Source organism: Erpetoichthys calabaricus, chromosome 2 (assembly GCF_900747795.2).
Source record: "Erpetoichthys calabaricus chromosome 2, fErpCal1.3, whole genome shotgun sequence".
In the NCBI taxonomy this organism is placed as follows: domain Eukaryota; kingdom Metazoa; phylum Chordata; class Cladistia; order Polypteriformes; family Polypteridae; genus Erpetoichthys; species Erpetoichthys calabaricus.
The window spans coordinates 136,795,445-136,814,511 of record NC_041395.2 but is presented as its reverse complement, the minus strand read 5'-3'; the positions used below and the strand labels follow the sequence as shown (position 1 = coordinate 136,814,511).

The following is a 19,067-nucleotide window of genomic DNA, read 5'->3' as shown; positions in this document are numbered from 1 at the left end:
TGGTTGGAATAAATTTATTTAATCTGTCTGTAAACAAGGTGGTTTATTGATTTATGGCATTTTATTTAAATGCATATTAAATCAGATGGAGTTAGACTGTATCCCAGATGTAAGAAAATAAGTGCAGGGAAAGAAATGAACATAAAATCAGCAACAAGGTGTTTATTTTTTTGTTTTTTGTTTGTTTTTTCTTTAAAATCTGTACATATTCCACAAGGCCTGAACATTTCCAGCATATGCTAAAATGTCTCTAAGGAAGTGCCATTCAAATGACTCTTTACTGGGCAGCAGGTTAAAATCCATCTCACAAAAGCAACTGATCATCTCTACAACTTTATGGCACAAGATAAACAGATTTTTTTTTTTTTCATATTGTAAAAAGTTTTCTCGAGACAACCAGGTTTTCTTATTCCAACCAATACCGTCTCCCATTGATTTAGTGTATGCAGAACTTCAATTGTCAGTTTTCTTTCTAACCGGACATACATTTAGTACCGTGCTTTAACAGACAGTTTGACAGCACACTTTTGATGACTAGAGCACAAGGCAATTTATTCCACAGCTTTCCCACAGCCTGGACTTAGAGGATCAAATGCAGTAACTCATTTCTTTTCTTTGCAACATACAAGATGTGTTACAACAAAGGAGTCTGCTGTAGCCATTCCATATGCTGGTAATAACCAGTACTTCCTACCATCCAGGTGGACTACCAGCTAGCATTTACTTTCAGAATATGGGTGAAGCAGGCAGCAGTCCTTCATAAATGATTACAGCAGTTTTGTTTGTGTTTATTACATGCCAAGCTGCAACTTAAAATTGGTCCTATGTAAAAATTGAAACTGGACACACTCCAGGATGGCTCTTTTAGGATATCCACTGTCCATCATGGCAGCCTTACTTAAAAATAAAAAGTTATACATTACAGGAACTGGCAAACAATACTTTTAAGTGCCTGAGCTATTGCAATGATGGAATGTCCATGGAGATTATAAAGTCAATGTGAATGAGAGGCAACACAACCTGCATTCTGAAACAAGCTTCTAGAGTTGCACTCACCCTAAAACAGGGCAGCAGCCCACTCTCTCCTGCAACGAGTGCAACAATACAAAGCCTAGGATGCAGGATTCTGCAACTCTAAATCAGGAGTTATGAGTGATCACATAGGAAAAGGCCTAATTGGTAAAATAATGCAAAGCAACATATTCTGTGAAGTGATTTGAGGGTCACCTACACAAATAAGCATGGGCAGCTAAATAGGGAAAAGGGGTGGAAATATGAACAGAAGCTAAACAAGCCAAGAGATATGCATGCACAATTTCCCTCCCAGACATGCTCTAGAAAAGGAAGACTAAATGAGCCATGTTACCGCTCAAAGTGCTCAAAATAAATCGATCAATTCACGATTGTACTACCGGCACCTTCGTATGCAAAGTTCACTTTATTTAATGTAGTTGTCCTTCATAAGCCTCCTTCATTTGGTATGACTTGTTCTTCAGTCTCTATACATTAACAAAAAGCAGTGCCCAGGTTTAACATCAGCCAAGTTATATATATATTTTTTTAAACATTAAAGTAACAACATGCTAATTAACTATGGTGCAACAATGGTACTGGTATACAAGTGTTAAAACACCTAAATGAACAAAGAGGGAAGGGTAATGAATGAAACCAAGGTGGAGGGGTCGCAAGGAAAATAACAAGCTACAGTCTGGTAGCACTGCCAATGCAACTGGATGGTGATGAGAATGAGTTGCTAGGTGGATGGGGACAGGCTGCTTAATATCCAGACTTCCTCAGGTAGTGAGCCATGGTAAATGCTTTCTTGTTGAGTTGCCCTCCATGGACACCTTCTTTTCCCATGACTAAAACCAATGCTGGAGTACACAAGGAAACAAAACAAAACAAAAAAAAAATGAATAGAACTGAAAAAGCTTTCCCCACTAACACAGGGATACAAAGGAGACACAAGTTCTTACCCCCATTACCCTTCATTGCTATTAAACTTTTCCAAGACATTAATGTGACAGCTTTAAAGGGGAAATTTTAATAGCAATTTGTGTTTCTCATTTTTGAACTACTGAGTATGCCTGCATGTAACCTAGAACCCAGAATCCCTTAAGTATTTTGCCATTGAGTATGCCTTCTTATTCAATCCTCCTCCATGGACCCCTTCTTTGCCCATTACAAGAACCAAGACTGAAAAAAAAGAAAAAAGGAAAGGAAGTTTTTAGAAAAAAATGTGATAGTTAGAAAAGACAGCATTCAGGATCAAGTCACATTAAAAAGGAGTGTCTATTACTGTTAGTTTTGTTGACTTCTAACATTTAGTGGCAGACACCAGACAGCTCTAACATCATAATGGGGGAAAAGTTACATTCCATCTAACAGAACATTCACACAGGAAATATCAAGCAGAACAGTGAGTTAAATTAATTACATTCACTTGTTAGCTCACACATTTCTATAGTGACTAGATGGAATCTTTCATATATGCAAAATACATTTTAAAGTCAATGTAAAATTTCCACTTTTCATTTTTGTTTATTTTACCATTTAATATTCTTTAGCACTTTACTGTTTTCAGGAAAACATTTCAAGTAATTCAGCTTCAAAGCTTTATTTAAATATACCTAGTGCATTATGCTTTGTATAACATACTAAATATGTAATATGCTAATGTTTTTTTTTTTTGTGGGCCCAAGTGTGTGTTTATGTGCCCTATAATGCTGAGAAGACTTCTGCCCCGGAACCCTGACCTGGCTAAACTGATACAGAAAACAGCTGTACAGAAAATGTGAACGGCGTCAAATTTAGCAAACTTAACAGGCAAGTGTAATTGTATAAATTACTAAAATGTACTCTGTTAGGTTTGGGCAATCTGAATAGCTACCTGACCATTAAAACTTCCCGGGGAACACTGTCAGGGCCACACAACACTAAGATTGTCAATCTAACTAATTAGCACTAAACCCCCTGAATCCAGTTCAGGGTGATTTTGGTGACAAAGTTAGCCTTAGATGTTCACAGGTTCACAACATTTTTCAGCTTCAGTATTTTACCAGGGTTTATGTATGTGTGACTGGTTTTCTGCCTTTTTAAAGTGGTTTTAGCCTATTTTAATTGTAATGTGTATGTCATGTTTACCAAGAGATATTGGAAGTAAAACTACTGCATTTATCAGACTGTTGTGCTTTTTAATTATTCTATTCCAAAATGTGTTTCAGGGCTAAGGAGATGCAGTAGAAACATGTTCGCACAATCTTCTATGAAAGCTGAACCCCTGAACTCTGACACAACACCTCAAGAGATTAATTTTATCCGTTAGTTACTCTTGGAAGATGAGATGCAGTAGTGTGTAAGCCTTCTGTTAATATAATCACTTCCCTTACGTACTTAGATGTGTGAGGAGCACAATTTGGCACAAAGCAATTGTCCAGAATAACTGCTCTAAACAAGTGTTTACGCCTCAAAGTTTTAAATCTACAGTATATTGAACAATCACATATTTCATAAATACTGATTATAAGGCAAGACAGGAAGACAAGTTGTTTTTGTTTTTGAATAAATTCTCATTTTTATTTCTCATTGTAGTTAAGTACAATGAAATATTTTCTATGCATGTTAAATTGTAGTTTATGATAACTTGAATCACAATTTATATACCTGTGCTACTGAGACAAACTCAAGGAAAAGCTGAATATTCATTAATGTACAGTACTATTGGATTATTGTAAGCAAACTTTATACTGATGCGAAACCTTGCGTCTTGGTTTCTATAAAGACAGGATCAACAATATTTATATTGTTTACATACATTTTTAATCATTTATATTAAACATTTTGAATAGGACTACATAGTCCCTGGTCAAATCAAGTTTTTGACCTTCTAGTAATAGTGGAATGAAAACTGATGTTCCATTAAACAAAGTTTTTTAGGCTTTCAGGTTTCACTGATGGCTGTAAACGCTCCCAGACTGCAATGGGCAAATCCATTTTGTAGGCCTCTTAGACTAAAATTCAACTCATTTCATTTGAATTACAGGTGTTTTGTTCTTTATGTTTAAAACAGTTTGTTTTAGCTGAACCATGCATTAATGATGGTCATATGTATGCAGCACAAATAGCTACCTAGTTTTTTGTTACACAGCACCAAGGATTCTCTTTATACTACAGCTATGCATCAGGTAGTCAAGATGAAAATGAACTTTACATACTGCTTAGCACCAATATAGAAAAATGGCATTAGACTCAGTCCTGAACATTAACAGTAAAAATCAAAACTATCAAAATAGCACATTTTAATGATACACGTCAACTGTGCATACAACAGTAAAGCTGGTTGCAGCATTGTAGGGAGAAACTTTATATATTTGTGCTTTTTAACAAAGCATCTATAATGTCAACAGCCGTTACCCAAAGTCAGCTTACACACACACACTTTGGAGATTCTACACTATTGGTAGTACTGGATTTGATGTGGAACCCACCAATCTCCGGAAGGATAAAGACACACAAACTCATACTGGCCAATTTAATCTAGGAAATCTGAGCTATGGTGGTAAGATAGAACAGAAAAAGCAATGCAGAAAGTGTGAGAATGTGCTTATCAGGCTTTAAATATTAGAAAACTTCACAGAAATCCCAATATTTACCGATGATCTCAGAAATGGAGGCAACTCATTTTTTAAGCATTACACACTTTTATAAATATAAGTGTTCTTGTATAGCCAAGGCTTTTCACACTGTCACAGGTGCCATCACTGCTGCTTAGTATGCCATGTCCAGTTTCTTACCGACTGTACTTTATGTATATGTCAATTATTAGTAACATATAAAAACACTACTCAGACAGAGATAAACAGACTGTTCAGAGACTCTTTTTTTCTGTGTAGTATTTACTAGGTAGGCATTTACTGCCATGAACTGCAGACACTGAATTATGTTTATTTTGATAAGGTAAATTGCTTTTTTTTTTTTTTTATATATTTTATTAATTTTTATTGTAATCATTCCATACAAATGGATCAATTTATAACCAAACAAAAACAAATCAAACCCCACCCCTGAGAAGGAGAGCTTAGCTAAAGGAGAATTGCTTAGGGCTTTTTAATAACACAACATTAGGCAAAGGAAAGGGAGAAATATATATGTAAATAAGAGATGGAGAAGGGAGTGAAATGCAGTAATAGTTATTTCTCTTATTCTAAAATAATATTGATCAGATCCTGCCAGGTTTTGAAAAAATTTTGTACAGATCCTCTAACTGAGAATTTGATTTTTTCCAATTTCAAATAATATAAAAAGGTACATTGCTTTTGATAGTACTTGCATAGTATGATAAGAGAAGCAACAAATCAGTACCATGGGAAACAAGACAGGAACCAGACTTAGATGGGATACCATTCAAATTACAGGGTATAGCCAGTGACAATTCCAAATTCATTCTCGCCACGTAAAATTACATGTGAAGATTAGCCTCATGTTTCTTTGATATCTTGGCAAAGAACTGATCAATGTATATAAAAACACCATAATCAAGGTCCATTATTGATTGATATGAACCTAAAATTCAAAATCCATCTTTTTAGCATTTCAACACCATTTGTTAAAGGATGTAGAAGAACCGAGTCAAATGCCGGAGTTTACACACACCAGTTTCCAGAAGCAGTGCGTAGCAATGCCACCTCAATAAGGTTTTTGGACTATGCTCAAATTTTAACCACAGCCAGTTTCTATGTGGGGTATGCACATTCTCAAGTTTTTTCTCCTTGAGTATTCCAGTTTCTTCAAAAAATAGCAAAGATATGCAAGTTTAATTGACTGAAAACACTAAACTGGCCTTGTATGAGTCACATTCAGGTCAGTGTGCCCTGCAGAGACCTGGATTCTTGTCCAGGGTTGATTTGTCATGCACCAGATGCCAAAGGCATAAGACAGTTTTAAAGAAATGGTTTAAAAGTGAACTGTTGAAAAAACTATTTTATAACCTTCAAAATGATACAGTTGAGGTCCAACTATACTATCTCATTGGATTTCATGTGTCTGCACCATGAAGATTATACAGTAAAATGGTATAAACTGGAAACGAACCAAACCGAATAGTTTTATACTGCAAGAAGCTGGGACCATCTGTGCAATTTCATAACTTGCTTGGTCTCTGCTCAATATGGAGAGCTTCTGCCGCCATAAAAATGCATTGAACAAGACTGTGAAAGTATTGTTTTTGGATTTTGCTGCATGCAGGCAATAAGACTACCATTAAAACATTGTTGCTCCAGGTACCATTGGCTGGTTGCTGTGAACTTGCCTAGCCCCCCAGTCAATTTTTGAAGCCCAAAAAAGAAAAGTCAATAGTGCATCGGACTGCACACACCATACAAGCATTTATTGCCCATTGAGTTGATGACAGTGTTTAATATTATTTGGTAACTTTGATGTGTAGCAGTGGCCATAGCAAGAACAACCACCAACAGTTTTTATTTTATATATATAAAAATAAATTATAAGTACTCAAATGAAATTTACATATAAGCCATCAAAACTCCAAGCAGCTGTAACTTATAAAACAGGAGCATCTGCACTGCCATATTGTTTTTAGTCTAGTACAAATGGCTGCTGCACAAGTTCTAAACCACTCAGCCTGTTGGGCATGAAGACACTATCCTTCACCCCGTCACTCAGCTATTCCCACAGAGGTGCTCTGCACCCATTCCTCGCAGCTGTCCTTATAGCAGTTTAGACATGTTACGAGACATTTATAGCACAGGTCACGAACAGCATGCTACAAACTAGAACGACACAATATTGTGTCAAGTGGTCCATGTTTTGCAGATTCATGGTGGGGAAAAAAAAATAACTACAAATATAAATAATGTAACGAAGCACAGTACCAGCATATGTGGCTTGTAACCACTTAAGCTCCTTTTTGTGGCTACTGCTGTGGCTCACTGTTCTGACAAGGACCAGGAGGAATCTGGGTTAGTTAATAAGACTGTCACAGGACAAGAATAGCAAGCAAATTAAAAGAGTAAACAAAATGCATGCAGGTTGAAGGTGGTTTATTATTTTGGAGGTATCCAATGGGCAGAGGCAGGGTACCGTTTATATCATGCCATTCAAAGTAAAAAGCTGGTTGGAAACCATTGGTCTCCCCTTGAAAAGTCTGGGTCCGCACACACATGGCAATAATAAAGGTGACCTTAATATTTCCTATTACACCTCATTGTTTCAAGAATTGTGTGTCAAACAACCGAAAGAGAGAGAGACTAATTGTGGGTTCACGGTGTGCTGCCTGACAAGTCTTTTTTAAAGGGGGTGATTTTAAGGCGTTGTAATAAAAGGAAAAGCAGAACAGAATCAGATCACCGGAGAAGTATTTAGAAAAACTTCTCTGAGTATACTTGTAGATCAATGTACTAGGCAGTGGGATATTAGAAGGGGTGGGGGGACCCTATGTTGAGAAGGGGCCTGGAGCTGATGCAAGATTTACTAATAAAGAGACAAGCTAACCACCAGGACAGGTTTTAAGAAAAAAAAAAAAAAAAACCTTTTATAATTGAATGTCAGTTTCTGCCTTTGAAGACGACTTTTTTAAACAAATCCAAATTATATCTGAATAGCTGCATTCGATCTGAAAGCCCCAGAACGTGTATTTTGAAATGCCAAAGAAGCATGAACAAATGGGTGATGTGCAAAATATAAAATAGAGATGAATGAACAGCAACAGGAAAAAGGCACCACAGTAGTTTCATCATTTTGCACCTTTATAACCAAGGTCAATCACACTGTCACAGGTGCCTTCACTGCTTCAGAGTATGTTACATCCAGTTTTTTTTGGCTGTGTGCTATTGACAGCTGAAATCAGAATTGTACATAAAACTCCCTTTATTTTCCCGCCACAGATTTCACACTAAACTATAAATTTGGCATATCATTTAAGACATGTACTTTGGGCAGGGCAAAAGTCATTTCTTCCAACAATGTTCACAGACAGATTTTATTTTAATTGACTAAATGACAATTCCAGTGGATCACACGTTTACATACACTGTTAATATTTGGTAGCACTGCCTTTAAATTGCTTAACTTGAGCTACACATTTTAGGTGTCTCTCCACAAGCTTTGTACAAGATGTTTCTGGAATTGTGTCACATTCTTACAGACAGAACTGGTGTAAGTGGGAAGGTTTGTAGGTCTCCTTGCTCACACACACTTCCAGTTCTGCTCTCAAATCTTTCAATGGGATGGAGGTCAGGGCTTTATGATGGCCACCTCAATACCTTGACCTTGTTGTCCTGAAGCCACTGCCACAACTGTGGAGGTATGCTTGGGGTCAACATCCATTTGGAAGACCCATTTGCAACTGAACTTCAAATTCCTTGCTGAGCTTGAGATGTTGCTGCAGTCTTATCTACATAAATTTTCTTTCCTCACGATGCCATCTATTTTGTGAAATGCACCAGTCTGCAGCCCCACGACATCATTCTCCCACCCTCATGCCTGACGGTTGGTGGGTGCTCTTTGGCATGTAAGCCTCACCCTTTTTCCTCCAAACATAATCTTGATCATTATGGCCAAACAGTTTGATCTTGAATCCATCAGACCAGAGGACATTTCTCCAGTAAAGCAAGATCTTTGTCCTCATGTGCCACTGCAAACTGCAGTCTGGCTTTTTTATGGTGGCTTTGGAACAGTGGCTTCTTCCTTACTGAGCCACCTTTCAGGTTATGTTGATATAGGGCTGCTTTTACTGTGGATATAGATATGTATCTACCCGTTTCTTCCTGTATCTTCACAAGGTCCCTTGCTGTTGTTCTGGGATTGATTTGCATGTTTCGTGCCAAAGGACTTTCTTCCCTAGGAGACAGGATGTGTCTCATTCCTGAGTGGTAGGATGGCTGTGTGGCCACCAAGTTGTTTATACTTGTGTATTATGAAATGTACAGATGAACATGGAACCTTCAGGTGTTTGGAAATTGGATGAAGGATGAAGCAGATATGTGGAGGTCCACAATTTTTTTTCCCCCAGAGGTCTTGGCGGATTTCTTTTGATTTTTCCACTATGTCAAGCAAACAGGCAGTGAGTCTGATGGTAGGCCTTAATATAAATCCACATGTTGACTCCAGTAAAGCAAATTGGTTATCAGAAGCTCAATGTCTAATTGTGTAAAGGCTGGACATCACTGTCTAGAATTTTCCAAGCTGTTTCAAGGCAGAGTGAACAAAATGTATGTAAAAATGTAAATAACTGGAATTGTCTTATATTTAATAAAAAGTGAAGCAATCTGTGAACACTTTTGGGGGGGGGGGGGGGGGGGGAGGGGTGGGTTTGCTGCTCAAGCAGCAGATGTTTTAAAACAATATGTAAAATGTATAGGTTGTTAGGGTGAATCTGCAGATTTTATATTAAGTGTATGTAAATTTCTGTCCTCAACTGTATGTATGAACTATTAATAACAAATGACGACTGTTCAGAGACCAGCTCATTTTTCTGTGTGCTGTGTAGGAAAACAGGATTGTAGGCATTTCCATATCTAAGTTTCAGGATTTAAGTACAGGCTTCTTTAGCAGTCAGGCTTTTAATAGAAACAATAACATGTCAAGTTAGGTTGTTAACCCAATTTTAGTTGTTGCAGTTAGTGAAAAAAAGTGCCTTGAGATGTCAAAATATCCCAAGATTTTTTTATATCAGAATTAGTTCAGATAAAAGCAGTTGATTAATTCTTTATTTTACATTTCCTATCACTATATTCTAAAGGTATGTCAGTTTAGATATGCTTCTGTTCTCAAACCTGTACGATTGCAACGTTTGTAACTTTAACCATTTCCATTTTGCCAAATTCCTGAACAAGAACCCTACACTATTTCAATTTCTAAACAGTCCTTCATATGATGCGTGGACCCTCTACTAAGGTGGCATAAAGTCGTTAATAGAAACAAAAATGTTTGCATGTGTGTAAAAATGGCTTCCTGAAAACAATTAAAAATTGACATTACTATTTCATTTATCAGAACCCAAGCATAAATTCTTACTGGAACATTATTAAAATTAAAAATTCAACACTTAAGTCAAACTAATATGAAATAAACCACACTATGTAAAGAGACGAAAAAGTGCTCCAGGAGTTACCTTTGCCAGCTTTGCCTACAGAAACATTGTATGTTGGCTCGCCTCCTTGACTCTTTGTCCTGATGTCCATTGTCCAGTCACCTTCAATATTAAGGCTATCTCTGATCACAGAGCATTTCTTTGAACCTAGTGTCATGCCAGTGGTGAAGAAGCCTTCTCGGTCCTTTCCAACTATCACATCTATTTCTTGAGGCTAGAAATAAAAAAAGTAAAACAATTAAAACATAAAATAGACTTTGAAACTGAGAAGTCACTGTGTGTATGTTGGTTAAGCCAATTTATTCACTATTAACATTTAAATAGTTATTTGTATCAATAAGCATAGATCAAATAGACTGAAATGTTGCAATTATTTGTCAAAAGTAATTTCCGCTCTATGATTTTCATAATTTTGTTACATTTGGTATAAGAACATTGCAAAAAAAATTGAAAATTGAATTGTCCTTTTCAAACAGGAGTAAGAATTCTTACAAATAGTGAACAAAAAAAAAGTAACAGCAGCATCTAATGTTAAACCAATTCAATTCAGTTACAGAGCACTGAGCATATGTACAAGTCTGTTTTGTGCCAGGTTGCCAGTCCATTGCAGTGCTCCCAATTCACAGCCATACTCGCACACTGATGCCACCAAGTTGGAACTGAACTGCTGATTAACCCAACATCTTTAGGGAATGCAAGAGGAAACCTCTTGTAGACACAGGGAAAGATGCAAACTCAGTATGGACAACCATCAGTGAAGGGATTCAAATGCAGGATGCTGGATCAGCAAAGCAACAGTGCCAACTACTGAGACACTGTTCAAATTCTGGCAGCAACTTCTTTTTTAAATGCTGCCACTCACATCACTCGGGCCCAATGTTTACAATCTTTACCATATGATCTAATGCCAACATCTTCAGTCCAAACTGTATCAACTCTAACTGCAATAAGCAGATATCTATTCATCTAACAAATATACAAACTTTGTTGTTTTTGGGGGTTCAGGGACAAACCAAGAATGTCCTCGCAGTCCACACCACACATGACCAAGTATTAAGATTGGACAGCTACTTAAAAAGTATCACTTAACTCAGATTGAAAAATACTTTAACTCTCTGTGCAGTGAAGTCTATATTCAGTAAAAATGATTAAATCCACACAACAGATGACCAGCAGATCAGCTGAGAAACTCACAGTCAGCCAGTTGTTAGGACTAAAACATTTAGGCTTCTGTGGCTCTGAGGCACATCCACATTCAACCATCATAAATAGTGGGGAAACAGAGGAACAAAAATATAACAGTTTAAAACTTTTATAGATTTCTTCACTGTCAAGAATGAAGACTGCTTCTTAGAAGCTTGGCTTAATTCTCTCACTGGCAAGTTACAAGTAAGACCACCTACATATTAGCAAAGAGTGTATGTGTCCTTGATGCCCAGTCTAAAATCACCTGCTCCATCTAAACTCTATGAAAAGGAGCAGTTCCCCTGTTGGTGTTTCAGTCCATATGCCAGAATAATAACAGAATAGATGGTGTTGGGCTCTTAACAAAATGGTTTAGCTTTGATGGTCTGGGCAACCCGTTAGCTCTTTAATAATACTTTCAATACTTAACATTTTAATACACTTTGGGCAAAACCCACATCTGCTGCAAGGGTATCTAGACAATGCAAGACCCAATCATACCTATACAAGGCCAACTTAAGACTTACATTATTTATAGTGTGGGAGGATATGGGCTGCATCCACAGAAAAAACATTGACAGGTATCAAGTCAACAGTATTGACAACAGCATCACCAGGCCACCTTGTTAACTGATATCTGGACATTTATGTATTTTTAGCTTATCTCTGTGTCCATGAGTTTGCCTTGTCTGAAACATTTTGAACTATACTGCCACAAAGATTAACAAACTTTATTCGGAAAGAAAAACTTTAGTCTGTAACACATAACAGTTCATTTCTATGCCATATATTTTGTAAAAATGTAAAACCTCTGTTGGGTGAATTTATGCCACAAAAACTACTGCATTTTTCCCCTTTACATACATTTCACAGAGCACAGTATCTCCTCAATCCATTAACTTACCAGACTTTTAACTTATTTACAAATATATCATAAGCAACATAAACTTGCATCCAGCCATCAACCATTAAATCTTCTTAATGAAGTTCAGGGTACCTAGGGCCCAGGCTCATCCAAAGGACACCAACCAGTTATGCCCACTAGCATATCCTTGGGTTACCACTATGGAAGGCACCATCCTCTTTCTGACCACTGGCCCCTTGCACTTCTCCCCACTGTTGAGCTCTTAAAACAGTCGGTCATTGTCCCGCTTAGTCCAGAACAGGGTCGTGGGGGATGCTAACTCCTATTCCAGCAGGCAAAGGGTACAAGCTTTACAAGATGCAAGTCTATCACGAGACGGATGGGTGGGCAGACAGGCAGGCATGCACGCACGCGCACACACACACACACACACACACACACACAAAACACCAACCAACAGGACTGCCAATCCACCTAGACTAGACTGGACTGAGAGAAAAAACCCACAGACACAGGGAAAACATGAAAACTCCATGCAGGTAGGATCCAGGATGCAAACCCTGATCTCCTTAATGTGAGGCAGCAGCACTACCACTGCACCACCGGGCAGCAAGCATCCATTCTCAAATACAGTCAAATATGGAGAAACATTTCTCTGAATCCTTGGCTAGGATTTACAGATATGAATGCTAGAGATTCTAATAATCCTGTGCCATTGTGCTGTACAGCACAAACCTAAATGTAAACAAATATTTAACAAAACAAAAAAAGCTGCCATTTCTTTTTCCTAGTTAAAAAAAAAAAAATTCAAGTTAGCAATTTACCTTATACTGTAGCTATAGGTAAAATACACTTGACACTTTAATTCTTATACAAAACAAAAACAAAACTTTGAAAAGTCTATATTAGGGTAAACCACCCTAAGAACTGTAATGATTTACTTCATGAGGTAGAAGTACACAATAAACAGGAACAGTTACTAAAATATTTAGGATATTAAAATGTCTTGTGCTTAGCTTGTATTTAACATTAACCTTTTCTGACATTCTGGGCATGGCTCAAAGGGTCAGCAACTTCAAAATGGCATAAAATTTCACTCCACATTGCCTATTACCACCTATCCCAATTTTTTCCAAATTTTATGAAAAGCAGTAACTCTGACCCATTGTAACCCCTAGACAGTTGATGCAGCTTTTGCAACCTCAAATCCTTTGGATAATTTTTACTTAAGACATCTATTGGTTTAATCTTAATCACACAAGTGCAATTCTGCATAAAATATAGTCCAAAAATGGGGGGGGGGATGGGGGGGTAGGCAAAAAACTTGTCTTTTATAATTAGTAATCAAGGAGTCAAAAAGTATTATCATATGTGGGGGGTTTTGTCATACCAGTGAATCAGGAGGTGCCAAAAACATTTTTTTTAGCGATTTCCAAGTGTTCATAAGTAATTCTTTTGAACACATAAGCTGGTTCTAAATTCATATTGGAGAAAATTCAGAGTTAATTTTATGGAAGCAAAAATGTGGTGAAACTGGTGCACAAGAATGGAAGAAAATACATATCCCATTAAAAACAAAGCAGCAAATCAATTAAATATCACTGTATTACACATTTTGTAATATTAAAAGATCAAATTGCCTTACTTAGAGAAGTTAAGGAGAAAATGAAAAATACAACCGACAGTCAAATTTTAAAAGCATTATATAAAAAAAGATATACTGACTGCAGAAGGGAAAATTAACACTGCTGTTGGACAAGGCGGATTCAGAAAAGGCAGCTTTAACCCCGAGGGCCGTAAAAGCCAAATTATTTTTGCCACGTACCATTCTGTATATGCAGGCCGCATGTTCATTTCTGTAATAGCCCGTAACTACACCGTGGAATTAAATTACGTTAATTCGTGCTACTCCAAACCGTTATCTTTTTACCGCTGTAGAGCGTCACCGCTGTTTGAGTCATGCACACACTCGCACATTCGCCTCAGGCCCCGTTATCCGAGGGAGCGATCCAGCTAACTTTTATTGCGAGACAGAAAGTTTGATGTAAAAAGCTCGCTCGTTTTCTGCAACTGCTTACCGCCCATTAAGCGTCGCTGGAGAGCATCGCTCGTTCAGGCTGATAAAACGCGCAGCACGCTGGACTCCATGCGGACAGGCCACTTTGGGACTCTTATCCCCTGGCAGAGCGTTTCAAAGGTGTGTTCAGGTGAAATCAAAGGTTGGTGGGTGGAGTCGGCGTTCACATCAAGTGCGGCTTTTCCACCTACAGTCCTGTGGATGCTGCGGCTTGGCAACTTAAACCGCACTAGGAAACGCAGTGGTCAGATTTATCACGCGGCTTTCGATGTATTTGAAGGCGTCGCCCTCCAGCAGAACTGCACAGTCATGGCAGGCCCAGCCATTTCATTTCCTACACGTGGGGCTTTTCTCCGATTTGCCATAACTGAGGATGGGGTGCAAAGCTTTGATGGAGAACAGGAACTAATTTCACTCGAAGCCCGTCTTAAATAGAGTAGCTCCTTACAGTAGGCAATGCATTTGTAATGCTATACGCGTTTTAACACCATGTGCATGTGGTTTGTTCAATGCTTAAGTAAATGTATGCGCACACTAGCGGCGTGAGCAACAAGAAACGTCACCAAGAAAGCGAGAATATTACCTTGACAATTCATACATGAAATCCGAATCAGAAAATATACGACTAACACAAGCTGCATGACATTTGCCAAAAAGGGAATACTTTATTCATCCGTACATAAAGTCAAATAAGTCACAGAACGTTTTATGGTGACGAGATGAACTCTCTAGGGTACGCGTAAGGAAACCCACAGATAAATTTAAAGGAAAGGTAATATAAGGATTTTTTTGTTAAAGGGCAATCAAAACCCCGATGCTTTAATGTCTGTTTCTGTTGTGCCGCAACGTCAACTGTTTTATTTGATGCAGAACACATTTAAGCCTTGATGGTGGGGGAGGTGAATGAAACACGCCATAAAAACCACCGTGGCCCATTCTGAGCAAGATAATAAACGGCCCAACAAGACTGTTAAAGTGACATGACCCCCTCACGAAATACATCGCCAAGACCGGGACTGCCCATTACCACGTTTATTATGCATTATTTCTTCGGTCATCTTACAAAATGGTGGTTAACATTTTATAATCCACACTAATATTTTCCGAACCTACAGTGTCATACGGAAAGCAGTTCCATTATGTAGCGACAATAAAATGTATACACAACCTTAGAACAATAAAAACACGCACTGTTATTGGTTAATTTTGCGCCCTGCGGATAAACAGCATTGCAGCAAAAGATTGAATGGCGAAAAGGACTTTAAAAAGGGAGGGCGCCATCTTGGGGGAAGCATATAGGAGCCAGCGAGGCTGGGATTCACTAAACCAAGTTACGCTGAACGACATTATCGCCCACCACCCCCCACATGCTTCGGCTTCGCTAAGAGCGTTACGTCAGAAAACTGGCGTAACTCCGGAGGCCGACCTGATTGGATTCAGTTTTGCCTCTTCATTTTTTTCCCGCATTGCCGTTTAAGATCCATAAAAGAACTGGAAAAAAACAAACGATATACAAACAAGTATAAAGAACAATAACTGTGCTCATCGATAAGATGAGACAGAAAACAAATGTTGGCTTAAGCAATTTCGAAATCAATGAGAAAGTGTTTATTAAAACGGAGATAGGTCCCGATTCCAAGATCTAACGGAATTCCTCTCCATGCAGGAAACGGGCCTCAGCCACTTTTATTCCAACCTCGCCACCCTTTTGTTATTTATTTTTTGTAGTCTATACTTCCCATATTGAAATTAAATGCAAATGGTTCTGACGGTATTTGATTACGGTAATACCTCTGCAAAATACCCAGTGTCTACATTACATGCATCATTCCTGGGTACCGGGCCTTCACCATCGATCAAAGACTCCTACGATTTTTTTCTTTCCAATACATTCCTCCATTGTGCTCGTCAAAAGAAAGCCTGACGTTTGCGCTTTGACTCAAATGCCATCCTTACCGTTATGCTGGCGAAAGTACCACCGACTGATGCTGCCCAGACATACTTGGCGTCCGTGTACCCGACAATGGCGGAGTCCTGGCAGCTGCCATCGGCCATCAGGTTATCCACGTAGCTCTGCCAGGACATATTGACGTGTTTTGATCTCTTCTGTAAGATGACACAAATAGTTAAAGAAACGTTACTGTCTTCTGTTTAGAGACGCGCCTGCTTGACTGAAGTTGGAATTTTTGCGATGATGGTACACGGAATGGTGGCGGCTCCTACTACACCAATAGCTCCGCGCTTCCTCGCGTCCCCGCGTTAATCTGAGCTCGGACAGGAAAGAGAAGCCAAGGAAATCGGGCAGTGCTTGGGTGTAGTCCTTACCGGATCACTCCGCCGGGGTGTTCTACGGTCTTCGCCAACGGAATACGGTGAGAAGGCCGCGGAAGGAGAAAACCTGTAACTCTCGTCCCTTTTTAAGACAGAGGTGCACATGGTTATTTTCATAAGAGATAGCGGGAATCAAATACCGTTGTGATATATGGTAGCGTGTTACTTCATGCATGGTTATTGTAATTGCCATTATTGTTAAACATTTCTCTTCATTTATTCTGGATTCAAGCGCTACCCTTTTTTGGTAATCGAACCCTAGCTATGGACATGCCGCTTTACCTTAAGGGGAAATGGGGGTGGGGGGTGCTTTAATAATAAATATGAAATATGTTGCAGTAGATTTAACCACGAATGGCGATGCGCGGATTTACTTATATGGAAAACAGAATACGTGGTCATGTCATACACAAAATATATCAGTTGTTTTTTACTGTTCATAATTTTAGTGTACTTTCATGTAATTTGTTTTCTGACAGTTAAAAAATTCAAGTAGTTAAACAAAAGTAAATGTCCTTTGGCAATTTCTGCAATTCTGCCTTATTGAAAATAACATCTTTTCACTTAAGTTTTAAAAGTGTGCCGCTAAACTTACAACCAAGGAAAAAAATATTTTTTTATGTTTTATTTAAGTGCCTAGTTATAACTCAGATGCTAAATAAAATAAAAAAAATGATGGCCTCAAGTATTTTATCTAAAATGAAGTACAGTTGGCAAAAAAAAGGAAAACATTAAGTCTGTTATACTGTATGTGGAGAGATCAAGAAAACCACAGCTTTTTTATTAATGCAAATTTCATGGTAACTTAAACAGTTTTTTGATCTGCCAAAGGAATGTTGCATGCCTAACAAAAGATGTATTATTTATCTGTTGGTTTTATGAGGGCTATGCTATTAAAATTAATGCCTTTGGTTTATTTTTTATTTATTCAGATATCTAAATAAACGTAAGCCCCAAAATGCACTTTTATAAATTATCTTTGATTACAAAATGTCAAGAACATAGTTACAATATTTATAAGTTAATTAATTAGCTTAGGGGTGGCGCAGTGGTAGCGCTGCTGACTCGCAGTAAGGAGACCTGGGTTCGCTTCCTGGGTCCTCCCTGCGTGGAGTTTGCATGTTCTCCCCGTGTCTGCGTGGGTTTCCTCCCACAGTCCAAAGACATGCAGGTTAGGTCAACTGGCGATTCTAAATTGGCCCTGGTGTGTGGGTGTTTGTGTGTGTGTCCTGCAGTGGGTTGGCGCCCTGCCCGGGATTGGTTCCCTGTGTTGGCTGGGATTGGCTCCCGTGACCCTGTGTTCGGATTCAGTGGGTTTTAAAATGGATGGATTAATTAGCTTATATCAAATTAGAGGCAATGTTTTTGATTTGAAACCCCACAAAAACCACATCATTTTTATAGAAAAGTATGAAAAACTGGGATTGGTGTTGCTGTCTAGGCAAGTTTTTGGTATTTTTTTTTTTCTCTTAGGTAATTACATTATATTTTCTATCCAAGCAAAGTTAAATACCTTTTTCTATCCACCCCCTGTAATCAATGCAATAGATGTAGACTGTTCACTAAATTCAGATTGCCTTGGATATGTTAAAATGTGAAAGCATCTTGTTACAGTTTGTGAATCTGGCAGACCTTGTGAACCTGATCATTTATTTGGTTTTATTATACTGCCATGAAACCTATTGTGCATGGTGGGGGACGTTAATAGGTTTGCATTTGAAAGCAGCACTTCCTTTGTACCCTGCAGTAGACATTTCCACGTCATACTCCAACTGGAAGTACAACACATAAGTGCATTTTGCAAGACATATCATATTCTTCTTAGGGAATCAAGTGACCTTTCCGTGACAACTACCGTTACCGGACAGGCAAAGGAAGTAAATCCGCAGTAGAGTCAGAATTCCCCAAGACAACTAATAAATGTTTGATAGGTTTGAGATCATGTGACTGCACCAGCAGTAGGCAGGCAGCATAAGGAGGGAGCATTCAGCTGTGTATCTTCAGAGCAGCAGCACCTCTGGGTCTGGGTCTGGGTGACCCTGAGTTTGCACTGAGGGGTTTCCCCCTGTGGAAATGTGGCAAAAACATAAAGGAGGCTGGTGGTGTGACACCTGTGGTACTCAATGCTATCTCACTAGCAGAGGTGAGCTTTTTCTTTTCAAGGGAGGCAGGTTCCTGCTTCTAGCTTAAATCCTTCACAACCAAGCATTATGTTCTGCTTTTTGGGACATTGTGGTTGTGAGCTAGGTGTTTTGTAGCAAACATTAAGAAATTTTAGCCTCGGCTTTTTGTGTCTGTAAACCAGTACAAGACCTCCATTGTAACATAGCGTGTTGCTTTTAAAGATTAAATTAGATACCTTTTATTGTCATTGCACGAAGTACAATGAAATTAATTGCCAATCTTATTGGTGCATTCACACATTAAAAGAACAAATTCACAATATACTGTATATGTACAGTATATACACACACACATATAGTACATTCAAACAAAAGAAC

At 38.3% G+C, this 19,067-nt stretch overlaps 1 protein-coding gene across 2 annotated transcripts; it reads right to left on the bottom strand.

Moving 5' to 3' along the window:
- Positions 1 to 16,532, bottom strand: LOC114646376 (profilin-2-like). Of its 2 annotated transcripts, none has more exons than XM_028794552.2 (3): positions 16,192 to 16,532; positions 10,130 to 10,322; positions 1 to 2,196 (listed from the first exon to the last, which is right to left on the bottom strand). In XM_028794552.2, the coding sequence occupies exons 1-3, from the start codon at positions 16,318 to 16,320 to the stop codon at positions 2,099 to 2,101; spliced, it is 420 nt and encodes a 139-aa protein (XP_028650385.1). In that variant the 5' UTR covers positions 16,321 to 16,532; the 3' UTR covers positions 1 to 2,098. The 2 variants fall into 2 exon arrangements, with proteins under 2 accessions (XP_028650385.1, XP_028650384.1); XM_028794551.2 differs by having other exon boundaries at positions 1 to 1,874; positions 16,192 to 16,529.
- Between the last annotated feature and the right edge of the window lie 2,535 nt (positions 16,533 to 19,067).

Bases quoted from the DNA above. Each gene is read 5' to 3' on its own strand.
- LOC114646376 (XM_028794552.2), bottom strand. From the start codon at position 16,320: ATGTCCTGGCAGAGCTACGTGGATAACCTGATGGCCGATGGCAGCTGC. The intron at 10,323-16,191 runs GTAAGGATGGCA...TTTTATTTCTAG, and splicing joins GTACTTTCGCCAGCATAACG to CCTCAAGAAATAGATGTGAT. The intron at 2,197-10,129 runs GTAACTCCTGGA...CTTTTTTTTCAG, and splicing joins TGTAGGCAAAGCTGGCAAAG to TCTTGGTTCTTGTAATGGGC.